The sequence below is a fragment of the Sinocyclocheilus grahami genome, unplaced genomic scaffold (genome assembly GCF_001515645.1).
Source record: "Sinocyclocheilus grahami isolate Dianchi unplaced genomic scaffold, SAMN03320097.WGS_v1.1 scaffold2846.1, whole genome shotgun sequence".
NCBI lineage: Eukaryota > Metazoa > Chordata > Actinopteri > Cypriniformes > Cyprinidae > Sinocyclocheilus > Sinocyclocheilus grahami.
In genome coordinates, this window is record NW_015508021.1 from 10,599 (window position 1) to 22,859 (window position 12,261).

Genomic DNA, 12,261 nt, shown 5'->3' on the forward strand with positions numbered 1-12,261 from the left:
TTTTGTAGAGAGAGGGGGGGTGGGGGGGGGAGCCATAGGTTCCCGACCCCTGCCTCAAAAAAAACTGTTGCGCTTACATACTGGTTTACAATTTTCTATTTTATTTTTAAATGTTTTTACATTTATCAGTTATCACTATCTTGAGTACCTGTAAATGAAGATTGGTATGTTTGTTGTTGTTTACTTTGCACATTTGAATTGTTTTATTTAGAAGTCAGGCTGGTTGGAGGTTCTCACTGTTCTGGGAGGTTAGAGATACTTCATGATCAGTCGTGGATGTCAGTGTGTGATGCTGCCTTTGACCAGCAGGATGCAGAGGTTGTGTGTAGAGAGCTGGACTGTGGGGCTCCTGTACAGGTGCTGGGAGCAGCTGCTTTTGACAAAGGAGACGCTCAGATGTGGACACAAGAGATTCAGTGCAGAGGAAATGAATCTCAGATACACCTCTGTCCAACAACACCATTACATGAAAACAATTGTTCTCATGAGTTCAACATTGGTTTGCTGTGTACTGGTAGGAGTTCAAAATGCAACAAAGCAGTTTTATTTAATTAAATTTTCATTTCTATTTCATTTAAATTTCCACTTACCTTTTCTTATTTCCTTTCCTAGGCATAATAAATGTGAGATTGGTAAATGGTACCAGTCGCTGTGCTGGTACAGTGGAGGTTCTTCATAGAGGTCAGTGGGGAACAGTGTGTGGTGATGGCTGGGATTTGGCTGATGCTGCAGTGGTGTGTAGAGAGCTGGACTGTGGAGAACCTGTAGATGCTCTGGATGCTTACTTTGGACCAGGATCAAGACCAGTCTTAATGAAAATTGCAATTTGTACTGGAACAGAGTCTACACTTAAGAAATGTGGATCCATACAATTGCCTGACAAATGTCTTGATAAGAGTGCTCAAGTCATATGTTCAGGTAAGTTAAAAGTGTTGTATATTATTATAGAAAACAGATGTGCCAAAAGCACTCATTCCATGACTATTTTCACCTTCTTGTCTGGTAAAATAATTGACATAAAAAACCTGAATGAAACCTATGGAAAACCCAATGGCCCTGTGGAACTCATTGGCATACACAAGCGCAGTAGTCATAGCAATTCTGCAAGACCCCAAATTAACCTCAGGTGCTATATTCATGCAGGGGTCTTAGAGGTGGAGACGTGTCCTCTTATGTTCCTTTAAAATAAGGCATGATTTTGTTGATGTGTTTACTTATTTAGAAGTCAGACTGGTTGGAGGTTCTCGCTGCTCTGGGAGGTTAGAGATACTTCATGATCAGACGTGGATGTCAGTGTGTGACGCTGCCTTTGACCAGCAGGATGCAGAGGTTGTGTGTAGAGAGCTGGACTGTGGGGCTCCTGTACAGGTGCTGGGAGCAGCTGCTTTTGGCAAAGGAGTCGCTCAGATGTGGACACAAGAGATTCAGTGCAGAGGAAATGAGTCTCAGATTCACCTCTGTCCAACTAACTCCTCACACAAACATAGCTGTTCACATGAATACAGTGTTGGACTAGTGTGTGCAGGTTTGAGTGTTTTCTTTTAATAAACTGAAATTAGTTGAATTGAATGTCCTCGAATTTAGAATAAATATTACTTTCATAGTTTTTATCTTAGTGTGTTACTTTTTTCTTTCCTTCTGTCTGTATCTTTTTTCTTATCTCTCTCTATTTATTATATAGAAAATATGAGAGTGAGGTTGGTTGGTGGCAACAGTCTCTGTGCTGGTCGAGTGGAGGTTCTTCATAGAGGTCAGTGGGGAACAGTGTGTGGTGTTGACTTTGATATGGCTGATGCTGCAGTGGTGTGTAGAGAGCTGGAGTGTGGAGAACCTGTAGATGCTCTGGGTGGTGCTCATTTTGGATCAGGATCAGGACCAATCTGTGATCATACTAAAGATGCAGGAGTCATATGTTCGGGTAATCTGCTTCAAAGCCCACTCTGTTTTATATTACTCATGATGCACCTGCCTGAAAGGGGTAGTTGAACAAAAATTAGAACACATTATTTACTCACCCTCATGCCAAACCAAACCAAAATTACTTTCTTCTGTGGAGCACTTTTGTGTAAATTTAAATGCTTACAAATGTCATTAAACTTAAAATTCATATGATCATGCACATCTTGAAAATCTACAAATTATTTTAACAGATGTTATCCAGGATCAGGAGCAATCTGGCCAAATCGCAAGTTATGTACTGGATCAGAGTCTACACTGAAGAATTGTGGATCGGTACAATGGGGTTCATATCTCTGTGATCATACTAAAGATGCAGGAGTCATCACCATAATGAGTATATGAGGCTTGTGCATTCTGTATTAAAATTACATAAAAAATGTATTGTAACTATTTTTTTTCTAACAGTTTATAATAACTTTCGTTAATAAATCATTAACAAACATTGTCATGTTTAACGGATCATTAGTTAATATATAATCACATATCTAGAAACGTGAAATAATGTGCTTGTTAATGTTTACTTTCACATGAATACAGTGTTGGACTAGTGTGTGCAGGTTTGAGTGTTTTCTTTTAATAAACTGAAATTAGTTGAATTGAATGTCCTCGAATTTAGAATAAATATTACTTTCATAGTTTTTATCTTAGTGTGTTACTTTTTTCTTTCCTTCTGTCTGTATCTTTTTTCTTATCTCTCTCTATTTATTATATAGAAAATATGAGAGTGAGGTTGGTTGGTGGCAACAGTCTCTGTGCTGGTCGAGTGGAGGTTCTTCATAGAGGTCAGTGGGGAACAGTGTGTGGTGTTGACTTTGATATGGCTGATGCTGCAGTGGTGTGTAGAGAGCTGGACTGTGGAGAACCTGTAGATGTTGTGGTTGATGCTCATTTTGGACCAGGATCAGGAGCAATCTGGCCAAATCGCAAGTTATGTACTGGATCAGAGTCTACACTGAAGAATTGTGGATCGGTACAATGGGGTTCATATCTCTGTGATCATACTAAAGATGCAGGAGTCATATGTTCGGGTAATCTGCTTCAAAGCCCACTCTGTTTTATATTACTCATGATGCACCTGCCTGAAAGGGGTAGTTGAACAAAAATTAGAATACATTATTTACTCACCCTCATGCCAAACCAAACCAAAATTACTTTCTTCTGTGGAGCACTTTTGTGTAAATTTAAATGCTTACAAATGTCATTAAACTTAAAATTCATATGATCATGCACATCTTGAAAATCTACAAATTATTTTAACAGATGTTATACAATGAATAAAAGCTTTTGTTAATGCACGACACTTGCTGCTATTGAGGTGTGATACAGGTAAAGTTAGTCTCAGATTTGGTGTATAGGTTGGTTTAAGGGTTGGGATAGGGGTCAACAGTGTACAGGGGTCAATTTGATTACTGTAAGGGAACACGATTCAATCTGTTTATATTGCATTGTTTTGATAAATTATAAATTATTTTCTTGAAAATTAGTTTCTATCGATACTTCACTCGTGCTGCGTCTGTATAAGATGCTTGGGGAAAACAATATAAAAGAGCAAATTTCAGAGCAAATTTTCGGCGTTGTTTCAAATGCTGCACCGTTATTGTTGCCTGTGCAGGGCCCCCCTGCACGCTGCTGACGGTCATGGCGAGTGTGTTTCATGCTTGGGCGCCGCCTGACACTTGCTGCTATTGAGGTGTGATACAGGTAAAGTTAGTCTCAGATTTGGTGTATAGGTTGGTTTAAGGGTTGGGATAGGGGTCAACAGTGTACAGGGCCCCCCTGCACGCTGCTGACGGTCATGGCGAGTGTGTTTCATGCTTGGGCGCTGCCCACGCTGAAGCAGCACTCATTGAGACGGAATGTCCTCATTGCGTTTTCTTGAAAATTAGTTTCTATCGATACTTCACTCGTGCTGCGTCTGTATAAGATGCTTGGGGAAAACAATATAAAAGAGCAAATTTCAGAGCAAATTTTCGGCGTTGTTTCAAATGCTGCACCGTTATTGTTGCCTGTGCAGGGGCCCCCTGCACGCTGCTGACGGTCATGGCGAGTGTGTTTCATGCTTGGGCGCCGCCCACGCTGAAGCAGCACTCATTGAGACGGAATGTCCTCATTGCGAGGATATGAGTCTCGCCTCTCTGCGCTTGCAGAAAGCTTTCTTTTCAGAGAGCGACTCTGCCCCTCGCGCTCTTCCACTTTCTTCCTCCCAGGAGCCTGTGAGGGACTTGAGGAACTCGGCGCTCGGTGACGAGTGAGCCCACGCTGGCTGAGCCCCCTCGTGCCTCACTCTCTCCGTTCAGAGAGGTTTCTCCAGTCCACTTCTCCCTCCCAGACCAGCGTCCCTCTGCGGCTGCGAGCGATCTGGTCTCATTTGAAGGATGCAAGTGTGAAGCCATGGACGACAGCATGTCGTTGGAGGCTTCAGATGCAGAGGAGCTGCCGGGCTCGTACGTCGACCCCGCCCCCTTGCCATCTGCACAACCCAGCACAGCCAACACGGGCATGGACGTCAAGCTTTTCCGCGTTCTGTCGAAAGCTGTGGAGGAGCTGGGTTTGGAGTGGTCAAACCTCACAGAGATCAAGGATGCGGATAAGGTCCCTTTCCTCGACTCTCCGGTTTCCCCTACTGGCCTGTTTGGACCTGCAGTTGAAGGCTTCGCTGAATGCTTTACCGCTGGCCAGAAGTCGTCCCAAGCAATGCGACACTTCCTGCCAAAGCGCTCCAGCTCAACGGCTGCTTCTAGTCACCCCAAAAATGTGCCGACTCAGCATCCCGTGAAGCTCGCATCACCAATTGCTCCCACGGCTCCTAGCCTGAGCCTCGCCAGCGCTCCCGCTCGGCCAGACGCCACCAGTTTCCTAAACGCCAGGGCCCCCGACCCAAGATAGTGTTGTACCCTGCGCCTCAGGCATCATCCTGATCTGTGGGACAGGAAGAGGAGGGGGCCAAGTCTCGCTCCAGCCGGACCACCACCCAAAACGCCTCTGTTATGCCTCCAAGCACCCCGTTCAGTTCCGGGTACCGATGGCAGTGTGTTTGTGGCCCAAAATACTTTTGTGAACATGGGGCCCGTTCTAATCCTGCCACACAACAAACTGCTGTTATAGCGGGAAAAATAAAACACAAACATTTTCAAAAAGAGAGGAAATTTCCTCTTCCACTCATTGCAAGTGTCAAGGTCCCCCCTAGGCAGCCCACCGCTCAAACCAATCCAGCCCCTTGCTATGCGGGCCGAGGCCTGGCAGGCCATCCCTGGAGTGTCAAGCTGGGTCATGGGGATAATAAAATGAGGTTTTACACTCCAATTCGCTCGAAGACCCCAGCGTTTTAGCGGCGTGGTCTCCACCTCGGTTCAGAGCGAGGATGCACACGTCCTACGCGCCGAGCTGATGAATTTGCTGGCAAAAGGAGCCATAGAAATGGTTCCCCCAGCTGAGAGCGAGTCAGGCTTCTACAGCCATTACTTTCTCGTCCCCAAGAAGGATGGCGGCCTTAGGCACATTCTCGATCTCAGGTGTCTGAATCGTGCCCTCATGAGATGGCCGTTCAGGATGATTACATTGAAACAGATCCTCCAGCAAATACGCCCAGGGGACTGGTTCTTTTCGCTGGACCTGAAAGACGCTTACTTTCACATCCAGATAGCCCCCCGTCACAGACGATTCTTGAGATTCGCCTTCGAGGGAGTGGCTGATCAATACACGGTCCTTCCCTTTGGACTGTCCCTAGCTCCTCTCACTTTTACAAAGTGCATGGAGGAGGCTCTTTCCCCGCTGAGACAGACGAGAATCCGCATTCTGAATTACCTCGACGACTGGCTCATTCTGGCCCAGTCGGAGGACGAGCTACTATCTCACAGATCCCTCCTCCTCAGCCACTTAGAATGCCTGGGACTCAGGGTCAATTTTGCCAAGAGCACACTGTCCCCCAGCCAACTGATATCGTTCCTGGGAACAGTTTTAGATTCAGCCCAAATGAGGGTGGTAGCCGTGCCAGAACGTGCACTGGCCATTCAGCAGCTCACGGCCTCATTCATAGATGGAGGCCCCTCAAGGTGTTTCAGAGGATGCTAGGCCTCATGGCCTCAGTGTCTCCGGTACTACAGTTGGCACTGCTCCGCATTCGGCCCCTTCAGTATTGGCTGAAACCACAAGTTCCATCCCGCATCTGGCATCTGGGACACCTTCAAATCAAGGTAGACCTGGGCCTGTGTATCAGCCATGGCCCCTTGAAAAGATCCTCTTTGGATGGAACGGTGCGTGCCCCTGGGAATGGTCTGCAGAAGGAAGGTAGTCTCGACAGACACCTCCAACACGGGTTGGGGAGCGCTGTGCAATGGCAAGCCAGCTTTCGGCCACTGGTCGAAAGAGGAAGGCCGGCTTCACATCAACTGCCTGGAAATGCTGGCAGTGTGTCTGGGCCTTGGAACCTTTCTGCCAGACCTAAGGGGCCACCACGTCTTAGTCCGCTCGGACAGCATGATGGTAGTGTCCTATATAAATCGCCAGGACGGTTTCTCCTCGGAGCGCCTCTTCGCAGTAGTGGAGCGCCTCTTGGAATGAGCTCAGCTCAACTTGCGCTCGCTGAGAGCAGTACATATACCGGGCAGGTTGAACCAAGGAGCAGACATGCTGTCTCGGAGCAACATCCCCTCAGAACAGTGTACACTCCACCCTCAAATGGTTTAGAAAATCTGGGAGATTTTCGGCAGGGCAGAGGTCGACCTCTTCACCTCAGAAGACCAACTTACTTTTAGAAGGACAGGGCCCAACCTCCTCCTTTACGCTTTTCCCCCGATCGCTCAGATCAGAGTCAGGGAACTGAGACGCACGGTACTGTTGGTGGCCCCGCTCTGAAGGAACCAGCACTGGTTTGCAGAGCTGTGCCGGCTGCTCTCGGCAGCCCCGTGGCCCATTCTCCTGAGACGGGACCTCCTAGCGGGGAGATCTGCGGCAGGGGAGAGGTCGACCTCTTCACCTCAGAAGACCAACTTACTTTTAGAAGGACAGGGCCCAACCTCCTCCTTTACGCTTTTCCCCCGATTGCTCAGATCAGAGTCAGGGAACTGAGACGCACGGTACTGTTGGTGGCCCCGCTCTGAAGGAACCAGCACTGGTTTGCAGAGCTGTGCCGGCTGCTCTCGGCAGCCCCGTGGCCCATTCTCCTGAGACGGGACCTCCTTTCTCAGGCAAATGGAACGATATGGCACCCCCAGCCCGAGCTGTGGGCTCTGCACCTTTGGCCTCTCGATGGGAGCTTGCGAACCTCCCCGAGAACGTGCTTAACACAATCTCTCAGGCTAGAGCACCGTCTACAAAACGTCTTTATGCCCTTAAATGATCTGTTTTCTCTGCCTGGTTTACAGCCCACGGCACAGACCCAATCTCATGCAACATATCTCTGATATTGTCTTTCCTGCAAGAGCTGTTGAATAAGGGCCGTTCCCCTTCCACACCCAAGGTCTATATAGTAGCCATAGCAGCTTCTCACGCTCCTATAGCTGGCCAATCGGTGGGCAGGAACAACTTGGTTGTTCAGTTTCTGAAGGGGTCTAGAAGGCTCAACCCGCCTCGCCCCATCACTGTCCCTACATGGGATCTGCCCACGGTGTTGAGGGCTCTGAAGAGCCCTCCATTTGAGCCACTACAGTCCATTGACCTTCGTCCCCTGATGCTTAAGACTGCTCTGCTTCTAGCATTAGCATCGGTAAAGCATATGGGAGATCTGCAGGCGCTCTCACCTGTCTCGAATTCGGGCCCAACGACTCTAAGGTCGTCCTGAAACCAAGGCATGGTTATGTACCTAAAGTGCTCTCTACTCCATTTAAAGCACAGGTAATAACTCTATCGGCGCTTCCTCCTTCGGAGCAAGACCAAGAATTGAACTTACTCTGTCCCGTCAGGGCACTGAAAGTCTATGTTGAGTCGGATCAGCCATTCATATGCTTCGGTGGCCGCACCAAGGGTTGTCCGGTTACAAAGCAGAGACTTTCCAAATGGATAATCGACGCTATTATGCTAGCATACTCTTCTTTGGGCCTTCAATACCCCTTGGGAGTAAGAACCCACTCAACTAGAGGTGTTTCCTCTTCCTGGGCTTGGTCTAGCGGTGTGTCCATTGTAGAAATTTGTGCGGCAGCCGGCTGGGCCTCCCCGTCCACATTTCCCAGATTCTATAGTCTGGACTTCCCAGCCTTACAGGCGCAGGTCCTTTCTGCATAGCAGGGCACTCTGTCATATGACAACCAGTGCTTGGCTTTTGTCTCCTTCATGTACGCTCTTGGCCCTCAGTGAGTTCCAAGGCTGTACTGAGTTATTTCGGGACGATGATACAAGGCTGGGCCGACCTCTCTGAGTTTAGCCCTACTGCCTTTTGCGGGGCTTCCCTGCAAAATACTTGGTCCCTCTGGGCCCCCTTGGGTGCTTAAGGCAAGTTCACGTATTAGTCGTTCCTCTAGCATAGCACGGCGGGATTGTACTGGTTCCCCAAGTGTCTTAAACAGATGCAGTACGAGTGAAGTATCGATAGGGAACATACTCGGTTACTAACGTAACCTCGGTTCCCTGAGATACGGAACGAGTACTGCATACTTTGCCGTGCTATGTAGCTGCACGACTCAGTCGTCGCTTCAGTCGAAGTAACCTGAGGATCCTATGGCGATGTGCCACTTATATAGCCAGATGACCCCGCCCATTCTGGCAGGCTTTGGCGGGCTTTACCACCATAGACTCGTGCAGCTCCGCTGCCGAGCCATTGGTTAGTTTTTTATTCACTGCACGAACAAATGGCCATGCAGTTACACTGCGTTATTGAAAGGCTTCAGTCATCGGAGAAAAAGGAGTTTTCCCCAAGCGTCTTAAACAGACGAAGTACTCGTTCCGTATCTCAGGGAACCGAGGTTACATTAGTAACCGAGTACGTTTTGAGTACTTTACCCCCCCTCTCCTGTTAACGTATGATTCAAGGAACATTTGGTAATGTTTAATAAGTTCATTAATTAACATTAACAAGCGCATTATCTCATATTTCTAGATTTGTGAATATATTAAGTAATGATTAGTTAAACATTATATAATGTTTGTTAATTATTTATTAATGAAAGTTATTATAAAGTGTTTCCTTTTTTTTTTTTTTTTTCATTTTGGTGCTTTGACAGCCCCAGTCCTAATACACTTGCATTATATTGAAAAGACTGGCCAGGATTTTCTTTAAATATTCTCTTTTTTTGTCTTCCATGAAAAGAAAGGAATTCATAAGGATTTGATTTAACATGAGGATGAATTCCCCCACAGTAAAAACACATGCAGGAAGGCGAATTTCTTATCTCTTCCTACTTCAGGTGCCAGACTTATTGGAAACTCCAGTTGCTCTGGGAGGTTAGAGATGCTTCATAATCAGATGTGGATGTCAGTGTGTGACACTGCCTTTGACCAGCAGGATGCAGAGGTTGTGTGTAGAGAGCTGGGCTGTGGGGCTCCTGTACAGGTGCTGGGAGCAACTGCTTTTGACAAAGGAGATGCTCAGATGTGGACACAAGAGATTCAGTGCAGAGGAAATGAATCTCAGATTCACCTCTGTCCAACATCCCTTTATAAAAAACATTGTTCAGATGATAATTTCCAGGGGCTGTTCTGTGCTGGTAAGGAATAAAGTCAAATGAGAGTAATATCTTTTTAATATTCTACATTTTACTCATAGTCTCTCTTTGTATTCTTCTGTGACTTAGATAGAAAGAATGTGAGGTTGGTTGATGGTAACAGTCCTTGTGCTGGTAGAGTGGAGGTTCTTCATAGAGGTCAGTGGGGAACAGTGTGTGGTGATTTCTGGGATTTGACTGATGCTGCAGTGGTGTGTAGAGAGCTGGACTGTGGAGAACCTGTAGATGCTCTGACTGATGATGACTTTGGGCAAGGATCGGGACCAGTCTGGATGAGTGCTGTATTATGTACTGGATCAGAGTCTACACTGAAGAACTGTAAGTCATCAGGATGGAGCATGAATAGCTGTACTCACAATGCAAATGTGGGGGTCATCTGTTCAGGTAAATAATGTGTACTTCTAAGCATTAAGCATTTTCCCTACTTCTTGGCCATGGATTTGTGTTTATGCAAAGAATTATTGTGTTTTATGTGGAAAACTTTTTGTATACTAATATAGCTGTATTGTTGCATGTTTTATCTGCATTACATCTGTATTATGTGTGTTTTCTTTACTGTGCACTGTGCTTCATGCAATATAAACAGGTCATAAGCCTTCCAGACTTGCTGCTGGATCTCACCTGTGCTCTGGGAGGCTAGAGATACTTCATGATCAGACGTGGATGTCAGTGTGTGACGCTGCCTTTGACCAGCAGGATGCAGAGGTTGTGTGTAGAGAGCTGGACTGTGGGGCTCCTGTACAGGTGCTGGGAGCAGCTGCTTTTGGCAAAGGAGACGCTCAGATGTGGACACAAGAGATTCAGTGCAAAGGAAATGAATCTCAGATTTCATTCTGTTCAATATCATCACACAAACACAACTGCAGCAGTGACAATAATGTGGGCTTGAAATGTTCTGGTAAAGAATCAATATTCAGCGTCTCTTAATTTTTTTATAATGTAAGATTTACTATAATCAATCTTAAAGTAATAGTTCACCCAAAAATGAAAATTCTGTGATTCTTTACTCACCCTGAAGTTGTTCCAAACCTGTATGTTGGTAACCAAACTGTTGATGGTAGGCCTTGACATCCATTGTAATGAAAAAAGTACTATGGAAGTCAATGGCTACCATTGACTGTTCGCTTACCAACATTCTTCAAAATATCTTATTCTGTGTTTAACAGAAGAAAGAAATTCAAACTCATTCAAGTTTGGAAGAAGTGGAGGGTGAGTAAATGATGACAGAACTAATTTTTGGGTAACCTATACTTTTAAATATATTCTATTGCAAAAGTTATTCCCCTAAGTTGTTTATTTTTTGCATGGTTGCCGAATGGTAAATAACTATTTGCCCATGTCACACACATAAAGGGAAGAATTTTCTCAATCATCATATGCTATATGATAGATACTGTTTTTGTAAGTAATGGGCCTTGTAATGACAAAAGGTTTGTTTTTTGTTTTTGTCCAGGTTACACTGATCTCAGACTGATAAATGGCTCAGACTCTTGTTCTGGAAGAGTGGAGCTTCAGTTCTTTAATGAGTGGGGCACAGTGTGTGATGCATGCTGGGATATGAGAGCTGCCAGTGTCCTCTGTAGACAGCTGAATTGTGGGATTGCTGTCTCTGTTGTGGAATCAGACTGGTTTGGAGAGGGAAGTGATGAAATCTGGGCTGATGTGTTTGATTGTGAACAGAATGACTGTGTTGGAGATGAAGTGGCCGAAATCACCTGCTCAGGTGAGACATTTTCCTTCAGTCAAAAAATACCACGGTAATCCTTTAATTGTAATGCTTTGAGTAAATGCATGAAATATAGTATATACTGTACATATAATATTGAATTAACTTGTGACTACAGACCAGGAGAGTCATGAGTCCCCTAGAAGCTATTTGTCATGCCCCACATGGTCCCACCAGAGACAGTGTTCAGGTAAATTTATTTGATGGAAAAGAGCATCACAACCCTATTGTATTTTATGTTACTGTCTTCTGGGGGCACCAACAGGATTTATTTTCACTCCACACACTCTACCCTACTGCAGGTGCCAGTAATTTGTCTATGAGTCTGTGATGTGTGTGTTTTAGATCGTGTTGCTCTCAGACTGAGTGGAGGGGAGGGCCGGTGCTCTGGGAGGCTGGAGGTGTATCATAACGCTGTGTGGGGCTCAGTCTGTGATGATCAGTGGGACATCAGCGATGCTCAGGTGGTCTGCAGGCAGCTGGGTTGTGGAGCAGCACTGAGGGCTGATGCGAATTCAACAATTAGTGCTGGTGAAGGTGTTGTGTGGCTGAACAGAGTCGAGTGCAGAGGGAATGAGATTCACCTGTGGAACTGTCCTCTCTCCCTGAAAAACCACACTGACTGCTCCCACAAAGAGCACGCTGGACTCACCTGTGCAGGTCACAGCAAAACAAGAACAAATAGTATTAATTTTAGGCGATTTTAATACAATCATGATTTTGAATGTGTTTGTGTGTTTGACAGATTTTACTGATGTGTCAGTGTCCTCTACTCCTGCCACAACAACATCAGCTTCTCCTCCAGTTTCTCCTCCAGTGCGCTCAACATCAGTCTCTCCTCCAGTTCGCTCAACATCAGTCTCTCCTCCAGCAGCGTCTCTCTCCGTCCCCCCAGTGCTTGTGATTGTACTGGGAGTTGTG

The 12,261-nt window shown here is 45.9% G+C and overlaps 1 protein-coding gene across 1 annotated transcript in view; it reads left to right on the forward strand.

The window, feature by feature from the left end:
* LOC107575733 (deleted in malignant brain tumors 1 protein-like) overlaps window positions 1-11,917 on the forward strand; it is an 11,985-nt gene extending 68 nt beyond the window's left edge. The window contains exons 2-12 of the mRNA XM_016262077.1: window positions 212-508; window positions 613-918; window positions 1,223-1,525; window positions 1,682-1,882; window positions 2,868-2,987; window positions 9,297-9,596; window positions 9,684-9,998; window positions 10,201-10,512; window positions 11,068-11,337; window positions 11,686-11,807; window positions 11,897-11,917. Of these exons, the coding sequence (XP_016117563.1) occupies window positions 212-508; window positions 613-918; window positions 1,223-1,525; window positions 1,682-1,882; window positions 2,868-2,987; window positions 9,297-9,596; window positions 9,684-9,998; window positions 10,201-10,512; window positions 11,068-11,337; window positions 11,686-11,807; window positions 11,897-11,917 (2,567 nt within the window). The remainder of the gene's footprint in view (window positions 1-211; window positions 509-612; window positions 919-1,222; window positions 1,526-1,681; window positions 1,883-2,867; window positions 2,988-9,296; window positions 9,597-9,683; window positions 9,999-10,200; window positions 10,513-11,067; window positions 11,338-11,685; window positions 11,808-11,896) is intronic.
* The last annotated feature ends 344 nt before the right edge of the window (window positions 11,918-12,261 follow it).